Here is a 21,517-nt window from a genome sequence, read left to right as displayed (position 1 = left end):
TTTTCGGAAGATGGGCAGGGACTCTGCTGTCGTATCTTCTAGGGGGAAGCTGGTTCCACCATTAGGATGTTGACCCAGGACAGAGTTTGGGAAATCCTGATGTGGGAAACGGCCATTTAGGAGGAAAGCACAGTCAGTTCTATTGTGAGACTGTCCTGTTGTCAAAATAAATAACATTTTAGGCTCAATAAATAAGTGAACAGCAGTCCTGAATAATACATGGAATATGTCATTATCTACAACAATGGTGTGACTTGAGTATTATGTTTCAGGCATAGTCACTGTAAAGTATGTGTGGATTAAAAGAACCAATAAACAAATTGATAAATGATGCATTGTGGAGCCTACAGCCTATTCTGATGTTGCAGTGGGGACTGAATGGCACAACGTGTTGCCAAGTGCCAAATGTGGCCACAGCATGTTATAATGTGAACTATGTCGGTATGTGGTGTGAGATGGGTCTACAGTAAGAAGATATTTATCACAGGGTGGCACTTAGGTCGAATGCTGAGCTCTGTTCCTCCATGTTCAGAGTCAGTTGTCTGGTTAGGCTATGTGGAGTGTCACTGAACCAGACAGGCCTACAGAGGACTGGCCACCCCTCTGAGCCTGGTTCCTCTCAAGGTATCTTTCCTACGTTTCTGTCTTCTGTGGAGTTTTTCCCTGGCCACTGTGCTTCTGCCTCTGCATTGCTTGTTCTTTGGGATTTTGGGCTGGGTAGGTTGGCTTATCTGTAAACCACTTTGTGACAACTGCAGATGTAACATGGTCTTAATGAAATACATTTGATTTATTTCATTTGATTGCATAGACTACTGTAGGATATACTGCGCACTATGACAGGCAACGTGTGTTTACTTTGACTTGCTGAATTGTTTTATTTTTTGAATTTGAAAGCCCCGGCAAGTGAAGTTTCTGAAGGTGATGACGTAGGGCCCCGCCCAGTATCTTCTCCTCCAATAAGAATCCACACTAAAAGTCGCACTTTTTTTCCTCGGTGCACTGCAGAGCACAAGACAAATGGAGGCAAGGGGACGTAAAACGAGAACCGTGCTGCAGCGGGACGGTAGACAAGGCTGATTAATTAGTCAAATAAGAGGCCCGGTAACCAAACACCTCGGTCGGTTAAGGGCACTTGAGGCTGAGGTTACAGTAAGCTAGGCTACCTGTAGATTTGATCAATTGCAGGTAAGTCGCGTCCATGATTTTTGCGAAGTTGCGCATGATTCCTCCCCTATATAGTGTTTTTGTCATTATTTTCAATTTTGAAATAGTGTAGGCTTATATTTAGTGCATAACGAATTGTGTGGGAGACTGGCAAACTCCCACAACTCAGCCCAGCATTTATAATTTACGACTCGCAGTCTGGCTGACGGTGGCCGAAGGTCTCTCACGAATATGCTCGCTCACTGTTTACCGACAGCATCAAGCTCCCGCCGCCCGTCCATCGGTTGTTTTCAACCTGAATATTTGCTTGTGTTTGTACAGCCTGTCAGTCTCGTTTCTATTGAGTGATTAATCCAAATACTGTACATTTGAATAGGCTCCTAGCCTTTAATCGCCTGTGCGATTGGCTCAGGTTAGGCCTAGATCAGTTCTGTAGTCTATGTAAAGTGTCTACAATGATGATGCGATATCGCACTACTTTCTAACCCAATAATGGACTAAAGTAGCCTAACGTTACTTCATATAGTCCAAGGACCTTAAATGTTTTGTGTAAAGGCGAATTGCCTCTGAAAGACAAAACAGACAAATACTCCATATAAACGTGAATTGAGTCTCAATTGCGGTATGGTTTTAGAAACACACAGCCCTCTTTCACATAACACAAATAATTCCATAAATGCAAAATACACACTTTTACTGTACACTGTTTTAACAGTTGCAGCTGACAGTATTTTTCCCTGTCAACAGTTTGGCATCTGTCTTCCCTTGACACACAGGTGTTCAGCGGCGCAGATGGCTAATTGGCACAGGTTGTCCACTTTGTCTTCTGTCATTTATCCGTAAACAAGCGCTGTAACATGGAAATGTGGCCGTGTGGGAACCCTTACCCTATCCCTATAAAGGTGTATATCAATCTACACTTTTGTTTTTTCCAAATTATTTCTCACTAATATGACACATGGTCCTTATGTTTCCAAAAACCTTGCCGGAAGCGATGCGTGTTAATGTTCAGACCAAGGGTCGGGGCTCATAACAGACCTCCCCGTACAGAATACTCCTTTGTCCAACGACCCTTATGTATAGTGTAATGAAACCGAGTCATGGTCAAGGGCTAACTGCTTCCATGACCTGTATCAGGACAGACCAGTCACAGATAAGTAGGCATATGCTACACATATAACCTGTTAGCCACAGTTAACACCCTCGTTTTCTATTTTACAGGGAATTCTGTTCTCATTTCCTCATCGAACGAACGGCGAGTCTGTCTGCTTCGCGTTCTGTCAACAAATACGCACTGGAAACCCGGTTTCAATTGGTGCAGAATAGGAGCCCTTTTCGCTGCATACGTATGCAGACCAGAGGAAGCTGATTTGGACTGCTGCAGCCTGAGTGCGCAGTTACAGCATTGGGTAGAGGGAGAGAACGAGGGGATAGCCTGCCTAAATATTTACAGTCACGGAATCAAACACACCGCGCACAACCGCTGCCGGATGCGGCATGATGGAAGGAAGCTGTGTAGAAACTAAAGTCTAAGGAAGAAATACCCGAACTTGAGGACACAGACGGCAGTGTTTTGCGTTAGAGTTCGATGGGATTTCGGCAGCGATATTAATCGGTCTTTCACCCTCGTTCTGAAATTCAGCATCCAGTGTGAAGCTCATCCGTTTCACGGGACCGTCGCGCTGCTGCGGAGGGCATGAGAAATGTAAACAGAAACGTTGGATTTTAAACTGCGTGCAGGTCGCAGTCCCGGGATAACCGAGATGGAGCGAGTCGAGCCGGACCGGTGTCAGGAGGCGGCGGAGCCACCCATCCACGCGGTACACGGGCCGAACCGGATCAGGCCCTCGTCCTACCGGGCACTGCGCAGCGCTGTGTCCAGCCTGGCCCGGATAGATGACTTCATCTGCGAGAAGATTGGCTCGGGCTTCTTCTCAGAAGTGTTCAAGGTAAGTTACCTATAAATTACATGTAAGAGTTTGGAACTCAGGTCCTGTCCTGTAGCCTATTCATAAAGCGTCTTAGAGTAAGAGTGCTGATTAAGGATCCGTTTTTACTTGATCATAATTAATATGGAGAAAAGGTCCTGATCCTAGATCAGCACTCCTACTGTGAGACACTTTAAATCCTAGATCAGCACTCTTACTGTGAGACACTTTAAATACGTGTCCAGACTAACTCTGCGTACTGACTTGTTTTAGCAAGTCTAGGTTTTATGCAAAACAGTGTGGGATGACATGGCCAACCTAACTCCGTTTGGGCATCTGAGCATCCCTGTTAAGGTCATCATTGGCACCAAGCATGAAACATGATGACCATGCATTCTTACCTGATGCATCGGGTAACAATATCTTGGTACCAAATGGCATCCTATTTAGTGTACTACCTTTGACCAAAGCCATAAGGCTTTGGTCAGAAGTAGTTTACTAAATAAGGAATGGGGTGCCATTTGGGACATAATCTAGGTCTTGTAAACTAGTGGCTAGTTGGCCTTTACTGTGTGTGTGTGTGTGGCTTAAGTTAGGGACCTTCTTTGGAAGGACATTTTCCAGAAACATTTTTTTTAAATATATTTTTTAAATAAAATAATCTTATGTAGAAAACAAGAAGCTTCTAAATACCTGACACTCAATGAGTTAGATAAGGTAGGCTTACGCTTACATGGTGATGGGCTTGATGATGATTTTGCTGCTGGTGACCACAACACCACATTGACCCGCACCAGAACTGTGTCTGTGCCTCACAAGGTTTGGGGCATTTCCATTCCAGTCAATTCAGGAATTACACTGAAATTCCAATGCTTTTCAATGAGGACAATTTGGAAAAGGAAATTTGGTTTACTTTGTGAATTCACCCCAACCCTATAGCCCACATTACAGGGAAGGGACAGTGTTTTGGTGTGAAAGTTATACCCGTTCCTGGCCTGTCGGTCTGTAGGCAGAGATAGATGTTAAACCTACTCAAAGGGCAAATTCACGAGAACGGAAGGATGCTGATGCTGATTTTGCACTTCAAAATCTGTCAAACAAAAGCCAATGACTTTAAAACAAACGTTATGACTCTATGCACAAGGACTACTTCATATCCATTCCCTGCATGTTATGTGACGGCTGGTTTACAAATGTGACCAATCACCACACTGTTTCTGCATTAAACGGTCAAATCAACGCAACATTATCGCTTACAACTGATCCATCACTGCAGTACAAAGAGGGCTCGTATTTTCAACCTATCACTTGCACATTAGCTGCGTAATATGGTTATGGGGCGGCAGGGTAGCCTAGTGGTTAGAGAGTTGGACTAGTAACCAAAAGGTTGCAAGTTCAAATCCCCGAGCTGACAAGGTACAAATCTGTCGTTCTGCCCCTGAACAAGGCAGTTAACCCACTGTTCCTAGGCCGTCATTGAAAATAAGAATTTGTTCTTAACTGACTTGCCTAGTTAAATAAAGGTTAAGAAATATATATAAAAAAATCGACCCACATGTAAAGAATGTGACAGTCATTTGCATATTGCCATAAAAAAGTACAGAATTGCTGCAACAAAATCAAGCATTTAAGCCTAAAAATATCACAAATCCCTGTAAAATCCAGGAGGGACTGCTAATTTAACCATTTCCACTGAGCAATTCTCCATTACTTGAACATATGCAGAGTTTGTAACACATTGACTGCTTTGCTGTTTGTGCAATCATTCAGTTCCTATACTTTGACTCTGCACTGTTGAAGTAAATGTGTTTTATTTCAAACTAAATGTGAAAATGAAGTCGTCCTTTTGCGTAGTTGTATGGTTTTTAACTTTGCAATTTCTTTGTTTGACCTATTTTCTAAATGCAAAATCTGAGTCTCCGCCTCATTCCGTTAATGTGAAATTGCCCCTGAACTGCATGAGGAGAAAGTCCAGGGGGTTCAGCCTGGTCTGTGTCCCCAAATGACACCCTGTTCCAGGGGTTCCCAATCTTTTACTTTACACAACCCTAAATTGACACTAGACTATGCAGGGGACACAACTTGGAGAAATGATATCCCCTGGTTGCTGTGGTCATATTCACTCAATTTTAGGTCCCGCCGGCTGTCCAGACACAATGACATGAACCCGCATTCTATTTTATTTAACTAGGCAAGTCAGTTAAGAACATTCTTATTTACGGTGATGGCCTACCAGAAGGCAAAAGGCCTCCTGTGGGGACGGGGGGCCTGGGATTTAAAAAATAAATACAATATAAATATAGGACAAAACACATCGCAAGAAGAGACAACACTAACTAGAGACCTAAGACGACAACATAGCAAGGCAGCAACACATGACAACACAACATGTTAGCAGCACAAAAACATGGTACAAACATTATTGGGCACAGACAACAGCACACAGGGCTGTCAACAATACATCACAGGCAACACATCATACAAAGCAACCACAAGTGTCAGTAAGAGTGTCCATGATTGAGTCTTTAAATGAAGAGATTGAGATAAAACTGTCCAGTTTGAGTGTTTGTTGCAGCTCGTTCCAGTCACTAGCTGCAGCGAACTGAAAAGAGGAGCGACCCAGTGATGTGTGTGCTTTGGGGACCTTTAACAGAATGTGACTGGCAGAACAGGTGTTGTATGTGGAGAATGAGGGCTGCAGTAGATATCTCAGATAGGGGGGAGTGAGGCCTATGAGGGTTTTATAAATAAGCATCAACCAGTGGGTCTTTTGACGGGTATACAGAGATGACCAGTTTACGGAGGAGTATAGAGTGCAGTGATGTCTCCTATAAGGAGTATTGGTGGCAAATCTGATGGCCGAATGGGAAAGAACATCTAGCCGTTCGAGAGCGCCCTTGCCTGCCGATCTATAAATTACGTCTGTAATCTAGCATGGGTAGGATGGACATCTGAATCCGTGTTAGTTTGGCAGCTGGGGTGAAAGAGGAGCGATTAAGATAGAGGAAAACAAGTCTAGATTTAACTTTAGCCTGCAGCTTTGATATGTGCTGAGAGAAGGACAGTGCACCATCTAGCCATACTCCCAAGTACTTGTATGAGGTGACTACCTCAAGCTCTAAACCCTCAGAGGTAGTAACAACACCTGTGGGGAGAGGGGCATTCTTCTTACCAAACCACTTGACCTTTGTTTTGGAGGTGTTCAGAACAAGGTTCCGGGTAGAGAAAGCTTGTTGGACACGAAAAGCTTTGTTGTAGAGTATTTAACAAAAAATCTGTGGAGGGGCCAGCTGAGTATAAGACTCTGCATATAGATGGATGAGAGCTTCCTACTGCCTGAGCTATGTTGATGTAAATTGAGAAGAGCGTGGGGCCTAGGATTGAGCCTTGGGGTACTCCCTTGGTGACAGGCAGTGGCTGAGACAGCAGATTTTCTGACTTTATACACTGCACTCTTTGAGAGATGTTGTTAGCAAACCAGGCCAAAGACTCCTCAGACACCAAAACTCCTTAGCCGGCCCATGAGGTTGGAATGGTCTACCGTATCTAAAGCTTTGGCCAAGGCAATAAAAATAGCAGCACAACCTTGCTTAGAATCAAGGGCAATGGTGACATTGAGGACCTTTTTAAGGTTGCAGTGACACATCCATAACCTGAGCGGAAACCAGATTGCATACCTGAGAGAATACTATAGACATCAAGAAAGCCAGTCAGTTGATTATTGACAAGTTTTTCCAACACTTTTGATAAACAGGGCAAAATAGAAATGGGCTTGTAACAGTTCGGTTCAGCTTGATCTCCCCCATTTAACTAAAGGACAAACTGTGGCTGCCTTCCAAGCAATGGGAATCTCCCCAGAAAGGACAGACGGGCGTTGCGATGATGGGGGCAGCAACCTTAAAGAAGGGTCTAAACCATCTGACCCAGATGTTTTTTTTTGTGGTCAAGTTTCAGGAGCTCCTTTAGCACCTCTGACTCAGTGACTGCCTGCAGGGAGAAACTGTGTTGAAGGGCAGGGGAAAAAGAGGGAGAAGCATCAAGAATAGTTGCATTAGAAGGGCTGGGAGACGAGGAAATGTAGGACGGGCAAGGAGGCATGGCTGAGTCAAATGGGAATCCTGACTTAATGTGGTGATTTAAAGAGCTCAGCCATATGCTTCTTGTCAGTAACAACCACATCAACATGGGCATGGGACATGGGCAGCTGTGAGGAGGGTTTATTCTCCAGGTCTTTAACCGGTTTCCAGAACTTCATGGGGTTAGACCCCATTCTACTAGTGTAAGCGGTCATTAGTTGATACTTAAAGGTTGTATGCTATACCCATTTGAAGGGAAACATTTTGTTTGGTTAGATTACACATTTTCTTAGGTAACCCCATTTCAATTTGATGGGACCGCACATGGGGTCCCAACCCCAAGTTTGGGAACCACTGCCCTATTCCCTACATAGCTCAGAGCTCTACGGGCAACATAAGCAATAGTGTCAACTTCATCTAGTCCTGCTCCTGTTTCACAGAGCATTGTAATGTTCATAACATTGGGCCAGGAGTTTTTCTTAAACATGTGTCCTGACCTGGGAAAACTCCCAGTGTACATTATAGCATGTAAACTAGGTTCCTGTAGTATTTCCTGGTCAGGAAAAACTCTGGGCCCTAGGTATACTGTCAACAACTGAGTCCAGTTAACCATGACCATAACAATCATGGTTAAGGTAACGAGGTCTGGAATCTCACACTCGGGCCCCTGTTCTGGGACCTTGTTAGCACAGTTAACCATATATTTAAGTTAAGGAAAATGTTATCCTAGACCTTCCATTAGACTAGGAGGTTGAGTCATGCTCCTACTGTATCACACACTCGGATCACTCCTCCCAGCCATGTTGCCCTTTGACTGGGCAGTGAGCATGCAAATGACTTGGGGTTTAAAAGTGCCAGCTGTAAAGATGCCTCTTGATTGAGCAACCTGCCCTTTGATAACTGCATATGAATGCAAATTCTTTTTACCGCAGCAATTACATGGAGTTCCAATCTAACTGTTATAATGTTCAGATGACATGACAGACTGTGTGGTAATAGAGCCATAAATGATCCTCGCCACTCTGTTCACACACCCTCTGAAGCGTTGAGTCTTGATGCTGGATTACAAACAGTGCTGCACAAAACTCTTGGCATCCTGCCATCTCTAGTGTTATTCAGCACCTTCTTTGTCACACACACACTCTGGATCAATGGATGCTTTCCTCACAGCCGTCAGGCAGGTATTCATACCGCAACGCTGCCATTGTGCAATATGAGGGGTGCGCGTGTCAAGACTAATCCTTCAGGTTCTGCTTTTTATCTTATTGTGAGAGAGCTCCCTAGACCGACCTGTCTGCCGTACTGTAACTTACTTCCTGTACAGGCAGGCAGGAGTCCTGGTACTTCCTTGTTCAGATCATCTGACTGAATCACAAATGATCATTGTTTTGGCCACGGAAATATAATACAATTAATAGTAATTATATTACTGTTTTAATAAAGTGCGGTGCATACTCTTAGAATGTTCCATTCAGTATAGAATAACTAGAATGAAAATATAAATGCAACATGTAAAGTGTTGGTCACATGTTTCATGAGCTGAAATAAAAGATCCCAGAAATGTTCCATACGCACAAACTTATTTCTCTCAATTTGTTTTGCACAAATTTGTTTACATCCCTGTTAGTGAGCATTTCTTCTTTGCCAAGATATGCCACACCTGTCAGGTGGATGGATTATGATTTGAACCAGCGACCTTTCAGTTACTGGCCCAACCCTCTTAACCTCTAGACTACCTGCCGCCCCATTCCCACTCACCTGTTTTTCATTGCCAGAACATGCAGATGTTTTCTTAGCTAAATGCTTCAAATGGCAACATGATCATATTGGTAATATTATTTATATATATATCTGCTCTCCATTTACTGCCACAGATTGATCTGCAACAACAGTTCATTCTTAACTCTTGAATTTATTGTTGAATTTTATTTTCTTGCTTCACATTCTCTTTGCAAGCCTTCTGTGGTACATTCTGTGTTGTATATCATTCTTGCTAAATTTCTCTCACTCGCCTTCTTTCAACCCCTGAGGACACTGATGATGCTAGAACTGTCAGGGCAAAATCACTACTGCATTTGCACAGAGGAGATGACTCACTCGGACAGCGTTTGAGTGAACGTGCGTCTGTGCGCTCATGTGAGGAAATCTGTGTGTTTGATTGACAGGCTAGATTAAGTGCTCTCCTCCAGGGTCATGTTGTCAAAACTGAACAAAGTTTTATCAGAGGAGAGTTCAGTTGTGGAAAGTCTGCCCTTTTCCAAAACAGCTGTCCTGAGAAACTACTCCTTAAACAGACCATATATATATTATATATAATATATATATACACTCGCTCACATAAACACATTCTCTGTGACATGCACATACCCACACTCACTCACACCCTCCTCTGTCTGAGTCGGTAATCTCCTCTGTGCAAACTCAGCAGTGATTTATTTTACCCAGACAGACCTAGCATCACACCTATCCATCCTCGACTGTCACCCATGTGTTTGTGATCTGTTACAATGAGTGACATGAGTCAGTCAGGCTGTTCATTGGCTGGGGTTTGGAGGAGGAGGTGACTTAGCTAGCACTTTTCCCTGCTTCTATTATTTCTCCCCTCCAGTCAAAGCTTGTGTTCTTGTCAATCAAGATGTGTGTGTGTGTGTGTGTGTGTGTGTTCCTTTGTTTATGTTCCACATGAGCTCACATGCACCTGCTTGGTATTTAAATGCATGCGCACCTGCTTGGTATTTAAATGCATGCGCACCTGCTTGGTATTTAAATGCATGCGCACCTACTTGGTATTTAAATGCACTCACACATATTTGACTGTTCTTTCCATTTCCCTGTGCTCTGTGTCTCCACATTCTGTAGTGTGTAAGAATCTTGTTGTCCCTGCTACGCCCCAGCACCCTGGCCCCACCCTCAGCATTACAGTAGGTAAATAAACAGACTAGGGATGTGTTCATTTCGCACCAAACTGGGACACAACTGACTTCAACAGGGAGTGAGTGACTACCTGGACAAATCTTCTGTTGCAAAACATTTTGCTATGGTGCGCCCTAATGAACACGATCCAGGTGGTTGTGGAGGTGTGACTGAAGAGCCAGTGAGTCAGCCCAGAGAGGGGCAGGGGGGGGAGGAAAGGCATAGTGAAAAATGTTTCTACTGTGGAGCAGAAGAGAGAGGGGGCTTCTTTTGATGTCCTGAAGCTGCATGTCAGGTCCTGGTTTAGACAGTGGATCGTGTTCAATTTAATTCATGATGCTACCCATCCCGGTACTGGGATAATTGTCATCAGCAACCGCTGAATAGCATAGCGCCACAGTCAAATTAATATTACAAAAAAATATTCATATTCATTAAATCACAAGTACAATATTGCAAAACACAGCTTAGCCTTTTGTTAATCCACCTGTCGTCTCAGATTTTGAAATGATGCTTTACAGCGAAAGCAATCCAAGCGTTTGTAAGTTTATCGATAGCATAACATAACATTATGTACACTAAGCATTAAGTAGCTAGGTCACGAAAATCAGAAAAGCAATCAAAAAAATGGTTGACCTTTTGATCTTCGGATGTTTTCACTCACGAGACTCCCAGTTACACAACAAATGTTCCTTTTGTTCCATAAAGATTATTTTTATACCCAAAATACCTACGTTTGTTTGTCACATTATGTTCAGAAATCCACAGGAAAGAGCGGTCACGGCAACACAGACGCAGTATATTCCAAATAATATCCATAATCTCCACAAACATGTCAAATGTTTTTTATAATCAATCCTCAAGTTGTTTTTAAAATATATATTCGATAATATATCAACCGAGTGTGTAGCTTTTTCAATAACAGCAGGAGAAACAATGGCCGCTTTACTCAGTTGCGCAAAACTCACTCTGAGAGCCCCCACCTATCCACTTACGCAATGTGATCCTTCACGCTCATTTTTCAACATAAAAGCCTGAAACTGTAAAGACTGGTGACACCTTAGGGAAGCCATAGAAAAAGGAATCTGATGGATATCCCTTTTTAAATGGAGGATAGGCATGCATAGGAACACAGAGGTTTCAAAATAAGAGGCACTTCCTGATTGGATTTTCCTCAGGCTTTCTTTCGCCTGCAATATTAGTTCTGTTATACTCAGACTATTTTTACAGTTTTGGAAACTATCGAGTGTTTTCTATCCTAATCTGACAATTGTATGCATATTCTAGTTTCTGGGGCTGAGAAATAGGCAGTTTCAAATGGGTACGTTTTTTAACCAAAAATGAAAATACTGCCCCCTACACGCAAAAGGTTAAAGACAACACAGGAAGACAGACCGGTCCTCCCTGCCTGTTTATTGTGGACTTTGTTCAGCTACCAGCCCCACATGAATCCCCTGGTCTTATCTCCAGGTCACCAAGAAAATGTTGATTTTAGCCAAATAGATCTGAGTAAGATTTATTGGGCATCTCCATGTTCCTGTCACTAGAATGCTGATATCACAGCTACTCACTGTTTAGCTGTGACTGGAGCACTGACACCACACACACACCTACCTACCTGAGGTAGACTCTCACACCACATTGCCATGGCAGGACTATTTTTGCTTGTGGCCACTGGGCAACGGCCTGTATCCATGATTACTGAGCACTTGTTTATTTGAGCTGAAATTCTGCATGTGGACGGGACAAAGCAGATGGCCTAGACAAGGGGTGGGAAACTCCAGTCCTCGAAGGGCTTGATTGGTGTCTCACTTTTTCTCCATCCCTAGTAACCACAGCTGATTAAACTTCTTAGGGCTGCAATCCCGTTAATGGGATCGATATGACAACAGCCAGTGAAAGTGCACGGCGCCAAATTCAAAACAGAAATCTCATAAGTAAAATTCCTCAAACATACATGTATCTTATACCATTTTTAAACGCAATCTTGTTAATCCAACCACAGTGTCCGATTTCAAATAGGCTTTACAGCGAAAGCACCACAAATGATTGTTAGGTCACCGCCAAGTCACAGAATTCAGCAATTTTTCCAGCCAAAGAGAGGAGTCACAAAATGCACAAATAGAGATACCTTTGATCTTCATCAGATGACACTCATAGGACTTCATGTTACACAATACATGTGTGTTTTGTTTGATAAAGTTCATATTTATATTTAAAAAATCTCAGTATACATTGGAACGTTACGTTCACTAGTTCCAAAAACATCCGGTGATATTGCAGAGAGCCACATCATTTTACAGAAATACTCATTATAAATGTTGATAAATACAATTGTTAGACATGGAAATATATATATATAATGCAACTGCTGTGTCAGATTTCGAAAACTTTACGGAAAAAGCAAACCATGCAATCTGAGACGGCGCTCAGAAAATAAAATTACCCGCCATGTTGGAATCAACAGAAATCACATTATAAATATTCCCTTACCTTTGATCTTCATCAGAATGCACTCCCAGGAATCCTAGTTCCACAATAAATGCTTTATTTGTTTGATAATGTCCATTTATTTATGTCCAAGTAGCTACTTTTGTGCTGGTCCAGGTCGTGCAGGTCCATCCGAACGTCAGACGAAAACTTCAAAAAGTTATATTACAGGTCGAAGAAACTTGTCAAACTAAGTATAGAATCAATCTTTAGGATGTTATCATAAATATTCAATAACGTTCCAACCGGAGAATTTCTATGTCTTTAGAGGAGCCATGGAACGCAGACCTGGCTCTCTGCCAGACCACTGACTCAAAGCACTCCCATCTGGCTCCACAACACAGTAGAAGCCTCAATTCAAGTTTCTAAAGACGGTTGACATCTAGTGGAAGCCCTAGGAAGTGCAACTTTATCCATATCCCACTCTGTATTCAATAGGGGCTGGGTTGAAAATCGACCAACCTCAGATTTCCCACTTCCTGTTTGGATTTCTTCTCAGGTTTTTGCCTGCCATATGAGTTCTGTTATACTCAGACATCATTCAAACAGTTTTAGAAACTCCAGAGTGTTTTCTAGCCAATACTAATACTAATAATAATATGCATATATTAGCAACTGGGACTGAGGAGCAGATCGTTTTACTCTGGGCACCTTTCATCCAAGCTACTCAATACTGCCCCTGCAGCCATAAGTTAATCAAACTGGATTCTAAACTGAAGATTGGGATTAGGTGATTTATTGGACTCGGGTGTGTTAGCAGGGGCAAAACTGTGACACCAATCAGGCCCTCGAGGACTGGAGTTGCCCATCCCTGGCCTAGACCGAGATGGGGCGGCGGCGCAGCCTCTACCTGGTAGATGGGGCGGCGGCGCAGCCTCTACCTGGTAGAGGGGGCGGCGGCGCAGCCTCTACCTGGTAGAGGGGGCGGCGGCGCAGCCTCTACCTGGTAGAGGGGGCGGTTCAGTTCAGCCTCTACCTGGTAGAGGGGGCGGTTCAGTTCAGCAGTTGGCTCATCTCTGCATTAGGGTGTGTGTGTGAGCGAGCGAGGGGGATAGAGGCTATTCTGTATGATCCTGCTGGCCTGTAGTACAGCAATACTAATGTAGTTAAATCCTGTTACCAGATCTAATAAATTAGATCGGGGAACGAACCATAGAGCTAATCCTCAGACGGCACTAGCTCTTACTGGAAGTGTGGTCATAAATGTGTAAAGGCACTGATTGCCTCAATACAGCAGCGGCCCCTCTGTGTATATGTATGTGTGTGTGTGTACCCACGCCCCATCTCGGACTGCAGTTCAGAGTAGGATGGACCTAATGGTCACTGGTTGACTGTATGCTGTAGCCTTGATTTAAGATCGAGGCCAGACTGTCTGTTTTAATAGATCCATTAATAAACTCTAGATTTCCCATCACTCCACTGATCTGCTGGCCAACTCATATCTACTAGGCCACTGTCACACTGATGTAACCACGCTCTCTGTTCTCTTCACACACCACCACTAGATGTGTCACACTCACTCTCTCATACCTACAAACATGACATGTACACTCTCCCAGTACTAATTGGACTGTTGGATTACTTAGTGGGTATCTATATGGTCTTAGTTAGAGGGAGATGGGCAGGAGTCCAAGCCCCTCCGAACACACTCAAGGATATAGGGGATGAGACGCCACATCACCATGGTGACCACCAGACACTCTCCACCAAAGCACCCAGCTTAGCTAGACATGCCAGTCTAGGACCCTCGGGGGGAGGGGGCTAGACGCACTGGAGCCTAACATTTTGGACCAATAAGATCTCTCCTCACTTTCAACTCTTTCTCACAGTACAGTTGATGTTCACTGCTTGTCCAATGGTTTCCTTTCTCTAACGCTGGTTGTCATGTCCGTAACATACGGCCGGTGTCTGACCTTAGTGATGGTTCTCTCTCCTCCGGTCTCTCTCTGTGCAGGTGCAGCACCGTATCAGTGGGCGGGTGATGGCTCTGAAGATGAACACCATGGCCAGTAACAGAGCTAACATGCTGAGGGAGGTCCAACTGATGAACCGCCTGTCTCACCCCAACATACTCAGGTCTGTGTTCTGCTTTTATGAAAACACACACTGTCCATATCCATCAATGCTTTGGTCTGCAGGGGAAATCCCTCAGTATACACATTTTAAACCATGCACTTATAAAGGACTGTAAGACTTGTCATAAGGCATGTACGATGACCCCCCCCGCCCACCTATTATGTTTACCTAATCATCTTCCTGTCTCCTGTCCCAGGTTTGTAGGGGTATGTGTTAATGAGGGACAGCTCCATGCATTAACAGAGGTAAGATCTCCTCTTTTAAACAAGGGTAGACCAGCTAGGATGTAGAAACTATTGGTCCGGTTATAGCTACTTTTTGCACTTGATGCTTCCTTAACGGTCATCATGGTTACGTGTGGGGGGGGGGGGGGGGGGATCTGAACTCCCGACAGTTATTTGATTCGATGTCGTCTAGGTTGATGTACAATGACCTGTACCTGTCTTAAAATATATATTTTTTTCCATCTCAATGGAGAGTCACCTATGGTAAAGGTTAGGGAAACCTGTCGTTTGTCATGGTTACAGCACAGTCGCCTGTTTTTGAGTGACGTTTGTCTGTGGTTGTCATGGTTACTTCCAGTATATCAACGGGGGTAACCTTGAGCAGCTGCTGGACAGTGACCAGTACCTGTCGTGGTCAGTCAGGATGGGCCTGTCTCTAGACATCGCTAGGGGCCTGCAGTACCTCCACAGCAGAGGCATCTTCCATAGAGACCTCACATCCAAGGTACACACACACACACACACACACGCACACTAAGGTACACTCAGTTATACGGATACACACCTCCTGTCGGTAATTGTACATACTTTGGCAGGCACACAGGTGGCACGCTACACATACATACACTCCTTAACATTAAATAGTGCGTACTCAAGTACACAGTTAACTATAAATGGATTTATCAGGGACCGTATTCATAAAGCTTGTAGGAGTGCTTATCTAGGATCATTTTTACCTTCTGGATCATAATGAATAAGACTACATGGACAGGAGTGACCTGATCCTAGATCAGCACTCTTACTCTGAGACTCTTTGTGAATACGGGTCCTGACCACCGTCTTTCTGGTTCTGTCCTGTAGAACTGCCTGGTGCGTTGGGCCAGTGGCCAGTGTACTGCTGTGGTGGGGGACTTTGGCCTGGCAGAGAAAATACCAGAGTACAGGTCAGTGGAGTTTATTCATCATCCGTCTATCAACGCAAACTGATTAGATAACACACCTGAATGGTTGCTCTACCTTCCACTTTCTTTCTCACGCTCTCTATCTTGATAGCTCACACACGCTCGCTCTCTTTGGCTCTGTCCATCAATCTTTCAGTCAGTCACTGAAACCCCAGGTAGAAGTTGCCTGTAGGCTCTATGCTCAGCTTCCCTTCCCCCAGTCCTCACTATAATGTGTACATTAAAAAAACACAAACTGACCTTATCACTGTCTTGGGTCTAAAAAATGAATCATTCATCACATTAAAGCAGAGTCTCATTTTCCAAAGAATGTGAGACACACTTCCCCCTGAAGAAGTTGTGGTTTGCCAGCTATGTGGAACTATCTGTGATTTAAGCCCCTGTTTCGGGGGGGGGGGGGTACATCGTTCGTTGATTTACTGCGATGGTGTCAATATTTAATCTGGCTGGATTGAGAGCGAGACACACATACACCGACTCCAGATATAACTGGTTTATAATTCTAACATTGACACCTCATGTGTTGTATTCATCGCTCTAGCCTGTTTTAATCCTCTCGGCTTCTTCCTGTTGACAAGTTGGTATCCTGCTAATTATTTAGAAGTTGCCCATAGTGGGCACAGATTAAATATCAGCTGGACACACACATACCCCCCCTGGCCTGGTAAATGGGTCTGTATCCTTTTTGTAAACACTGTCTGAGAGGAAGCAGCTGTCGCGTTAACTCGTGTGTGTGTGTGTGTGTGTGTGTGTGTGCACCGTTTCCTGTCGTTTGTCTACAGTCACCCCAGTGTTTACCTTGTCTATTTGTTTTTGTACAGCCACGTTGTGTTGATGCATCACAACATGTTTTTGTTCATTTACGGTGCTTTTAGGTCGAAGGAAACTGATTTGACAAAACATTAAAATTACGAATCAGTGAATGCAATGTCTGCTGTATGTTGATGACCTTCCTCTAATTTTGAATTTGTATGTGCACTCTAACTCTGTTTGTCAGAGAGTGGGAGAGAGACAGATGGAGTTTAGGAAAGCTTTCCAAATATGGTCAAACTATTCAAGCACACTTGGTCTCTTTCTCTCCTCGCTCTCCCTCTCCCCGGCTGAATGTCATCTCTCGCTCTCCCTCTCCCCGGGTGAATGTCAACTCTCTCTCCTCGCTCTCCCTCTCCCCGGATGAATGTCAACTCTCTCTCGCGCTCTCCCTCTCCCCGGCTGAATGTCAACTCTCTCTCGCGCTCTCCCTCCATTTCCCCAAATAGTGTTTACACTGGGAGCTCTCCTCTTTCTCAGCTCCCATCACTTCCCTCACTACTTATGCAATATCATGGTTTAGCGAGATGGAAATAGCACTGAGGAAGTGACTGCCGGGGGGGGGGGGGGGGTGTTCAGAGCATGCGCCTCGCAGTCACTTGTGTTTGCCTGCCCCTTTATGCCTTTACACACAATATATTTACCCCATGTAAACTTTCCTTTTGGGATGGTTGTAACTGAACTAGAGCGCGATGAAGCGAGCTGAAGTCTGTGAGCTGGAGCTGTAAATAATGGCTCTGGGGTTTCCCCCTATGTTCAGGTCTAGGATCAGATTCCCCCCCAGTCCCATTAGTGGGGAAAATGCAAAGCCAACCCTAGACCAGCATCTAAAGGCAACTTCACCGCCTGTAATAATGTACAGGCCTGTCTTCCTCTCTCTGTCCACAGTGAAGAGTCCGACCAGGAGCCTCTGGCTGTGGTGGGCTCCCCCTACTGGATGGCACCGGAAGTACTGCGAGGAGAGGTCTACAATGAGAAAGTGGACGTCTTTGCGTATGGGATCATCCTGTGTGAGGTCATCGCTAGGATACAGGCCGACCCTGACGTCCTCCCCCGCACAGAGGTTTGAACACAACGCGCGCAAACACCCCAACACACTACCACACAATCAGGGTTCACAATAGGGTATGATGTGACGTATCCTGAACGTCTCCTGGCCATTGTATGAAACTGCAGTTTAACAGCTCCCACCAGGCAGTAAGTCACAGTCCTTTCAGTGAAGTCGCTGACGGCGTCCTCTTCTGTTCTATTGTGTAAATTAGGGACTGAAGGAGTACAGCAAATCAGAGCTCCTGTTGGAGTCTCTCTAGGGCTCTTTCACTGAGTGATGTCGCTGATCAGTGTGTGACGCTCTTTCCCCTCTGTAGGACTTTGGTCTGGACATAGAGACCTTTCAGCACATGGTGGGAGACTGTCCCCCTGACTTCCTGAACCTGGCGGTCACCTGCTGCCACGTAAGACACTCCTCTCACACGCGCTCTCACACGCGCGCGCCCCAAGACACGCGCTCTCACACGCGCGCGCCCCAAGACACGCGCTCTCACACGCGCGCGCCCCAAGACACTAGCGCTCTCACACGGGCGCAAATCTTCTACCTTTTCTCTCATTTTATTGTTACCCCTTTTTCCTTCTCCTTCGTACTATGACTCTTGAGTAACTGACGGACTTAAAAGATATATATATTTTGCTCATCTCTCTCCATCTGTCCATCTCTCGCTCTCAGATGGATCCAAAGCGTCGTCCATCGTTCTCAGCGATCGTAGAAGAGCTGGAGGGAAGAGTGAAGGAGAGGACTCAGAAAGATGAAGCTGCACCAACGGGTGTGTGTGTCTGTCCTGGAGGGTATGGAGCACAGGGAGGTCAGTCTGAAAGGGTTCTCCAAAACACAACTGTGTTCAGACAGGAGTCATTAAGACCCAGCTGTTGGTTATGAGCTGGGGGGTTATGAGCTGGTGGGGTCTGTTTTTCTGGTGTCTAAGAAGAAATGCTGCTCTCAATATTTATCATCAGTCATGATGAAAGTGAATAAGAAAGTGAATAAGAAAGTGGTACTTTTTTCAATTCAGCACTGTGGGATGGGGACTAGCACAGGGACATGTCTAGGAATGTTCTATATACTGAACAGAACTTCTTTACCAGAGGGATTTTATGAGACAAGCCACCCAGGCATCTGATAAAACAGAACTATTTCAGGATGTAATAAAGCACTTTTTGGGGGGAAAACAATGATTTGGCTGGGCCCGGCTCCCCAGTGGCTGGGCCCGGCTCCCCAGTGGCTGGGCCCGGCTCCCCAGTGGCTGGGCCCGGCTCCCCAGTGGGTGGACCTATGCCCTCTGAGGCTACCCTTGGCTGCACCCCTGCCCTGTCGCATTAAATTCATAAATTAGGGCCTAATGAACTTATTTAATTGACTGCACTGTGACTTAGTAAAATATTGAAATTGTTTGCTGTATATTTTTGTTGAGTATAGATAGACTTTTACATTTAGTGCAATAGATCGGTGTAGGACACATTTATTCAATTTTATATATGCCATTTCTAAGGTGCATTACTAGCCATGTGTGATTATATATATTTTTTCTTGAATCTCTCTTTCAGCATCTCTTTCTCCAGATCTCAGCCTGCTGCGAAGACGGTCCCTCTGTCTCCCTGGTGACCCCCGCCTCTGCCGCAGCAAATCAGACATGCTCCCTCCAGTCACGCTCCCCACTCTGGCCCCTCCCACCCGTGTCAACCCCTTCTCCCTGCGAGAGGACCTTAATGGAGGCAAAATCAAACTGTTTGACACGCCCAGCAAGTCAGTCATCTCTTTAACGTTCACCTTACCCCAACCTCTGGACCCCTGTACCACCCCCTCTGACAGAGCGGGGGGTGGGGGTATGCCCCGAGGAAGGCTCCATAGACGCTGCCTGTCACTACCCTGCACCCCTCCTCCAGATCTCCTGCCCCCCACCACCAAAGACAATAGTGCAGAGAAAACAGACCTAGGGACTGATGGTAATGAGAGGAATGGAGAGGAGGAGGAGGAGAGGGAAATCGTAGAAGAGAGGTTTACCTTTGAGTCTGAGTTCGTGGTCGAAGAGGATGTGGAGAGGAGGAAGAGCAGCGAGGGCCTCACTGCCGATGACTCCGGGCTTCCTCTCGACCCAGAGCTGCTGTCATTAGACCCGCTATGTAACGAGGAGGAAGTGGACACAAGCAGCCTGGAGGAAGAACCCATGGACTGCACCAGCTCCCCCGACACTCTAGATGGCACTCAACCTACAGTCCTGCCTTATTCCAAACCCTCCACACCCACACCCCCTACATTCACCAATGGCTGGGGCAATGTTCCCCCCATATCCAATGACCCTCCCTGCTTGCCCCCCCTACCTTTGCCCCACCTAGGATGTGGGGGCACCAACGGGTACCACTCCACTCCTGGGGGGCCCATAGGGGGCTCGCCGTTCAGCTCCGGTAACGGTTCCGCTCCCTCTCTGGAGCAGGAGGAGGTTATCTCATGTTCTGGATGTTGCCTTGCGGGGCTCCGATTCCCCTCGCTGTGTTTCCGCGCACCCCCTCACAGGAACCCCTATAAGAACCTGAACAGGGACAGTACGGGAGCCAACCGAGGGTTGCTCTATAAAGGTCCTAAGGGGCGACCGTCCTTGCCTACCAACCCAGAGCCTGGCCTAGCCCTGCCTGGGGCGCAAACATAGATACAGAATGCCCCTAACCACAGATCTAGGATCAGATTACACCAAATCCCAACTGTTTTTCTTAGGAGAGAGACTCTAAACTGACCTTAGATCATTGCCTAGGGGGCTACTTCATTCCATTCTTACTCAGATGGTGACATAGGAGGTAAAACTGCTGGTGTGGATGCACTGCTGTGCTGGTTGCCTCTAAGTGATGGTATGGCGCCCTCTGCTGGACTGAGGCGGTAATGATTATAATAATATAGTCAACACCTATAACATAATAATGCTGTACTGACTGTAAAGGAGTGAGTGGCGATTCCACTGTTTCCTACAGCAGATGCAGGCTTGTAGACTGACTGATTCATAAAGAAGCAACGACAATACTTTCCCTCAGCATGGCAACACGTATTGGTCAGAGCCATATTTAAATGTATACATGGCTTTGGTATTGGACCAATCCCCTGGGTTATGTGTGTTCTGATATCCTCCTATCGTGGGGGGTCTATGGCTGCTTCCCTGACAGTCAGTTGTAAAAAAAAAAACATATTTTTGACTTATGTTGAAGTGTTATGATTTGTATGTTTTGATAATGTCTCAATGGGTTTATGCTCAGCAGTTTGTCTTTGTGTTCAGACAGCTATATGCTGCACCCTGGAGAGGCCATGAGCAGGGCAGTGTGTGTGTGCACCAGTGAGCCATACACTGTTCTGTTGACTGATACAGTATGTGACTGACGCTGTACGGGGTCTTATGTTCCTCATCCTCGAACGGCACTTGTATTATATCGTGACTTGTTATTATTTGAGAATGAATGGTCAAAGACCCACTTCAACAAAGTATAGATGAATATTATTTAAATGGCATTGAATAAAATATTAGAATGGACAGACTGTCTGTGTGATTTATGTTTCTTTAGCTGGATTGCAGGATTTCTCTCCAACTCTGCTGGCCCACATGGCCATGAATATCTAAGCATTATGTATGCATGTTTATTTATTTTGTAGTCGTGGGTCTGTGTACAAATGTAGGATCTTCATTTGATCACCCTGTTGCAGGGGAACTTTCCTGCGTTGCAGGACTTTTAAAAGTTGTGTATTTGAGGTTTAAAAAGGCTTTTGAAGTTTTATTTTCCCCCTTTCTGAAATTTGACTTGATTTTCTGTAATGAAAAATGATATCAAACCATACACGT

The 21,517-nt window shown here is 45.0% G+C and overlaps 1 protein-coding gene across 2 annotated transcripts; it reads left to right on the top strand.

Moving 5' to 3' along the window:
* Positions 1-1,008: 1,008 nt before the first annotated feature.
* LOC109906421 (testis associated actin remodelling kinase 1) lies at positions 1,009-21,216 on the top strand. Of its 2 annotated transcripts, none has more exons than XM_031791914.1 (10): positions 1,009-1,188; positions 2,908-3,116; positions 14,529-14,650; positions 14,847-14,895; positions 15,233-15,379; positions 15,736-15,818; positions 17,535-17,709; positions 18,014-18,100; positions 18,370-18,505; positions 19,245-21,216. In XM_031791914.1, exons 2-10 carry the CDS (start codon positions 2,931-2,933, stop codon positions 20,342-20,344), a joined length of 2,085 nt encoding a protein of 694 aa, XP_031647774.1. In that variant the 5' UTR covers positions 1,009-1,188; positions 2,908-2,930; the 3' UTR covers positions 20,345-21,216. The 2 variants fall into 2 exon arrangements, with proteins under 2 accessions (XP_031647774.1, XP_020359696.1); XM_020504107.2 differs by having other exon boundaries at positions 2,389-3,116.
* The last annotated feature ends 301 nt before the right edge of the window (positions 21,217-21,517 follow it).

Source organism: Oncorhynchus kisutch, linkage group LG16 (genome assembly GCF_002021735.2).
Source record: "Oncorhynchus kisutch isolate 150728-3 linkage group LG16, Okis_V2, whole genome shotgun sequence".
In the NCBI taxonomy this organism is placed as follows: domain Eukaryota; kingdom Metazoa; phylum Chordata; class Actinopteri; order Salmoniformes; family Salmonidae; genus Oncorhynchus; species Oncorhynchus kisutch.
This window is presented reverse-complemented; position numbering and strand designations above follow the sequence as displayed.